Here is a 5,672-nt window from a genome sequence, read left to right on the forward strand (position 1 = left end):
TCTATCAAGTTTCTTCTTTGAAAAGTTGCTTTTCCCATACTGTACCCAGGAAAGAAGTTCCCACACGTGCTTAACATCAGAGAATGGAGCACCCTGCTCCTGCCTTCTCCATGACAGAGCATCTACATGATTATTCAGAATTCTTCTGTACTGACAAGTTGCCTCCAGCAATTTAAAAAATGTATAATGAAGCCAAATAATCAAGTTATTTTACATGATTATGATTTCCTGACCCTAAGAAAGCATTGCCTACTTAATCGGGTTGTTTTGCTTGCCTATATCACCTGATTCTTCGCAATAAGGACTTTGCTTCATAATACTGAGAAACCAAGGCTTTACAATTAGATGACAAAACTGTAATTTTAAAAATGTATTTTAATTCTTACATTTTTGAAGTTTTATTTTATTACATTTTATTTATTTGTGGGGTAGGAGGAAGGAGATGGCACATACTACCGAGCACTTATAAAAGTCAGAAGGCAACAACGGACTTGGTTCTCTCCTTAGGTCATTGGACTTGAAAGAGCCTTTACTCACTAAACCATCTTGCCAGTGGTAGAATTTAGTGCTAATTAAAATTTACACAAGCCAGTCCTATTGGTTTGGTAATGTCTTCACAAATCAAAATTTAAAAACCCTCAATTTTAAAAGCAAATTGCCATGTGCCAAGAATCGGTGACAAGAAGATGGCGCCGAAAGCAAAGAAGGAAGCTCCTGCCCCTCCCAAAGCCGAAGCTAAAGTGAAGGCCTTGAAAGCCAAGAAGGCAGTGCTGAAAGGCGTCCACAGCCACAAAAAGAAGAAGATCCGCACATCACCTACCTTTCGGCGGCCCAAGACCCTGCCGCTACGAAGGCAGCCTAAATACCCCCGGAAGAGCGCGCCCAGGAGGAACAAGCTTGACCACTACGCCATCATCAAAGTCCCCCTGACCACCAAGTCAGCCATGAAGAAGATAGAAGACAACAACACACTTGTGTTCATTGTGGATGTCGAGGCCAACAAGCACCAGATCAATCAGGCTGTGAAGAAACTCTATGACATCGATGTGGCCAAAGTCAACACCCTCATAAGGCCCGACGGAGAGAAGAAGGCATATGTTCGGTTGGCTCCTGATTATGATGCTCTGGATGTTGCCAACAAAATTCGAATCATCTAAACTGAGCCCAGCCGGCCAATTCTAAATATACACTTTTTCACCATAAAAAAAAAAAAAGAAAAGAATCGGTGACAAAGTTGAAGATTGGCACTATTTGTTCCAATGGAAACTCCAGGTTAAAGTCAAGGAAAGAAAATGGCTTTAGAGTTGGACCATCCTCATCTGTCTTTTGTCTACCAGGTGTCTGAATTAGAAAGCATAGTAAGCAGTTATAAACATGATTCTAAACAGAAAGAAAATCTGAGGTGCTTATAATAAAGAATTAATGACTTAGCCAGGCCTGGTAGCATAGGCCTGTAATCCCAGCTATGTCGGAGGCTGAAGCAGGAGGATTGTAATTTAAGGCTTATCTGGGCTACACTTAAACTCAAAGTTATCACGGGGAACTTAGTAAGAATTTATCTCAAAATCAAAGCACAAAGGGAACTGGGATGTTGTTCGGTGGCAAAGCAGGTGCATAGCATGCACAAGGCCCCGGGTTCAGTCCCCAGGCCTTAAAACAAAGCTATGTCTGGTGGCACAGGCTTGTGATTTCAGCTACTCAGGAGGCTGAGGCAGGAAGACCACAGGTTCAAATCCTGTCAGGCCATTTGAATGAGACCCTATCTCAAAATAAAACATTCAAAAGGCAAAACGGACTAGGAATATAGCTCAGTGGTAGAGTGCTTTCTTTGTATACATGAGGCACTGGTCTCAAATACCTTAGAAATGGATTGTATCACTCAAAGTAGAAAGAATAGAAGCCTGAGCTGAAAGATAGTGATGCATGCCTTTAATCTCAGCACCCAGGAGGCAGAGGCAAGCAGATCTCTGAGTCTGAGACCAGCATGAGTCTACAGAGTGAGTTCCAGGACAGCCAGGGTACACAGAGAAACCATGTCTTGAAAAACCAAACAAACAAACAAATATTTTTAAAAGAGGAAGGAAGGAAGCCTAAAGTCCAAATTGTTTTCTTTCTTTTCTATTGACACATGGTCTTACTATGTAACCCAGGTCTAACCTCCAACTCCTTTTGTAGGGAGGCTAGCCTCCTATGCACAACCTTGCTTTAGCATCCTGGGGGCTATGGTTCCAGGCAGCATCCATCTCTACTGGCACAACTGTTATTTTTATTTTTATTTTTTTGCTTTGTTTGTTGTTTTCTCCCTACGAAGTGAATGATATCTTCCTCCACAGACTCCCACTACTATGCTATTCTGACTCACCTTGTGTCCAGAATCAACAGAGCCAAGGACCAGTAGCTAAAAGAAGTCTTTTCTCTTTGGGGCTGTTCTTTTAGGTAATTAATTTGGTTTCAGACAGACAAATGTGACTAAAATATCCCTTTCCTCCTGTGCAGAACACAAACTCTTCAAAGATGAGCAACCATTTTGCAATCAAAAGGACAAACATAGAACTGAAAAGATGGCAAAACGAGCAGTTCTAAGGGTTCTCTTGAGTATTTGGAAGGCAAGCCTGGCTAGTCAGCAAAACAGTGGTAGTAAATTTCCCATTAGGGGCCCATGACTTCTCCAACCAAAGGCTCTTGACCAGTTTTACAGAACTAGGCATGAGTTCCCACTGCAAATAAATAAATAAATAATATATAAATATCAACTTTCTTCTCCCATCATCTCCCTACTTTCTCCAGTTCTGGGGGTTTACTACAATAGGACCTCATACACGCAAAGCAAATATTCTAGCTGTACCCTTGTTTATTTTGTTGTCTTGAGACAAGGTTTCACTGACTGGACCTCAGTCTGTCGCTTAAGCAGGTTTTGAACTTGGTAATCATTCTGCCTCCTGTGAAGTTGGGATTCCAGGCCTGTACCACTAGATCAGGTCATTTCTTCTCTTTTTCTTTGCTCTGTATTTGCTCATAGTGGAAAGAAAGAAATCTAGAGGAGCTGGAGCCATAGGACAACTTGCATCTTCAGCTTTAGCGGTTTCAGTAGGTTTCCCTCCTTAGAGAAGCACTATCTTGGCAGGTTCTTGGGATGTGCTGTGGGGAATAAAAGTTGCCATGCTTAACAAGCTCAGAGAAAAATGCATGCTGTGTTCTAATGTGGTTTTTGACTTCAAAACTTACACTAAATTTTATTTGCAATATAAAAGTGTTGAAAGGTGGTAGTATCTTTAAGTGATGATTAGGTCATTAAAAGGGAATGACTTAATTTTCAAGCAGCTGGCTTTATGAACTTGAGAGCATATTGGTATAAAGCTAGGCTTCTTTTTCTGTTTTGATTTGTTATGCCTCTGCTTGCCCTCATATTTTGTACTGGAAGCAGCAGCAGCCCAGCTCCTTTGTCAGTGTCACACTCTAAGCCAAACCGAACCCCTTTCTTTATAATTTCCCAGTCTCGTATATATGCATAGTCCCTTCTTCGTTGGAATTCACAACAACGGGCATTATGAGATTTATGATACTTAATAAATCTAGCAATGAAGAGACGTGTTTACAATTGTTTAACTCATACACTTAAAAGCATAGTAGCACCTATTGCTATCCTGGAAAAAGTTCTTTGGGAAGTTTCATTAGAAAAAAGGATAAAGACAAAAACTTTTTTTCAAAAGTCAAACCATAATACCTTAAATTGTCAGAAATCAAAAATAATGACTACCCTCTGGAAAGGAATCTCCCCGGAACCAGAATGATATCTTATTGCTGTTGGAAGTAGAAGGCTATTGTGTAATTTTATTAATTTTTTTCTTTTTTTTCAGGGGAGAGCGTGAATGCAGTCCCCCACTACCACAAATTATGCAGTCGAGTTTCCCGCATTTGGGGAAATCGCAGGGGTCAGCACATCCGGAGTGCAATGGATAAGCCTTGCCCTGGGAAAACCACCTTCGTGATAATGGTATCTCCCCTGCCAGGTAAGTATTGTGTAATTTTAAAAAAGTGTGATTTAAAATGAGCACTAAGCTAAATATCATTGAGAGTAACACAAATTGAGCAGATGCCATCACCCTGGTGCTCCGCTTCGCTTCTCTCCTGAGTTTCCCAAACACATCGAATTGTTTTTCTTCTCTTGAGTAGAACCAAGAACATGATTAGGACCCCAATAGTACAGAATTAATGGTGATAATCAGTCAACCCCCAAGAAGTACTTCATCTTCTTTCTCTTAGAGAGTCGCTATCTGTTAATAATCTACACTTTGGCTCAAGGACGAATCATTTGTCTTTGTCCCATTTTGTAACCCAAATACATTGTCTCTGGCACCAAACACACCAAGGTCCCTTATAGATATGCCAGCTCTTTAGTTGCACTCAAATACTTTTTTAAAACTTTCTTTTGGCGACAAACTACACCCCTTAGATTTCCAAATGAGTATTTTAGGAATGTCACTCACTATTATTTTTGTTTTGTTTGTTTCAGTCTGTCTATTTTACAGAATCTGTATGCAATCTGGGGAGTATGTTATCAGTAGTTTGGCAATATGAAATTTCTTCTCAATATTTGTGTCTTCTTTAAATTTTACTTCAGTGATGTTTTATAGATTCCTCCGTATAAGCCTAATACTGATTTTGATAGAAATGTACATGATTTATTGTTTTGATACTAACTGGTAATAAAATTACTTTTTCTTTTTCTTTTAAAAAAAAGAATGATCTCTTTAATCGATGTCACTGACTAATGTTCTGGGTGCACAGATCCAAACTGGCAGAGGATAAAGTGCTTTTATTTTTAGTTCTGAGTTTCTTAGACTTCCTCCATTCTCTTGTGCACTTAACACAACTGTTTATTTTCTTAATTCAAATCTTTTTAAAATTAGTTATAAGTCTCTCTTTTGAAAACTCCCTTGATGCCAGAAGCAGGATCTGCTTCCTTCCAGATCATCACTAGTGTTAGCCTTCAGTGAGCAGCTTTTAGCCTTCCAGCTCCCACAAGGGCTTATTTTTGTCAAGCTCTTATATATCACTTCTATGCAGAGTGAGATCAAAATCTAGACCTTGGGATGCTCATCTGGTTTTGTTAAAGTTGAAAACTATTGAAAAGGGGTCTCACCAACAGGAACTGTAAGTGATGCTCTTCATTCGCTATTATTGCATGGATCCTTCATACAGCTCTGCCAGCTAGGCATTCCTACCCTAATTTAGCAATGAGAAAACTGAAGCGCCAAGAGATCAGCTAACATTGCCTAGTCAGCTAGAAATGATAGGATGAAGGATATAAACTATGGGAAAAGCGGAAAGGTCAGCTTTACCACCTCTCCTCTCATTCAGGCTAGCTTTATACATGGGCCAAGGAACCCACACAGCAAAATATGAGAGAGTCTGGATAGACTACTTCCACTCCAAACATTTTTTAAAATGCTCAACCCAGCTGTTCCAGAAGTCATTTTGGCTCTTTAATTCTTTGAGATTCATGTAAGCATCTTAAAGTGGACAGTATCCAGGAAGAGAAACAACAAACTGAATTGCTAGCATGTAATCATACTTTAAATATTTATTAAGCACTATTTGTTAAACAAATAGGACGAGATGATAACAGCTACTTATATTTGCTTAGCACTCTGCACAGCCTCACTGTAACC

At 39.7% G+C, this 5,672-nt stretch overlaps 1 protein-coding gene and 1 non-coding gene across 2 annotated transcripts; one reads left to right on the forward strand and one right to left on the reverse strand.

Moving 5' to 3' along the window:
- Positions 1-686: 686 nt before the first annotated feature.
- Positions 687-1,157, forward strand: LOC130868299 (60S ribosomal protein L23a-like). Its single transcript, XM_057760569.1, has one exon. The coding sequence runs from the start codon at positions 687-689 to the stop codon at positions 1,155-1,157; it is 471 nt and encodes a 156-aa protein (XP_057616552.1).
- Positions 1,158-3,854: 2,697 nt separating this feature from the next.
- On the reverse strand, positions 3,855-4,018 carry LOC130868748 (U1 spliceosomal RNA). Its single transcript, XR_009056560.1, has one exon. It is a non-coding gene; the product is annotated as a U1 spliceosomal RNA (small nuclear RNA).
- Between the last annotated feature and the right edge of the window lie 1,654 nt (positions 4,019-5,672).

This window comes from Chionomys nivalis, chromosome X (genome assembly GCF_950005125.1).
Source record: "Chionomys nivalis chromosome X, mChiNiv1.1, whole genome shotgun sequence".
In the NCBI taxonomy this organism is placed as follows: domain Eukaryota; kingdom Metazoa; phylum Chordata; class Mammalia; order Rodentia; family Cricetidae; genus Chionomys; species Chionomys nivalis.

What these genes read in the sequence shown, in the direction of transcription:
- LOC130868299 (XM_057760569.1), top strand. Translation starts at nt 687, where the DNA reads ATGGCGCCGAAAGCAAAGAAGGAAGCTCCTGCCCCTCCCAAAGCCGAA.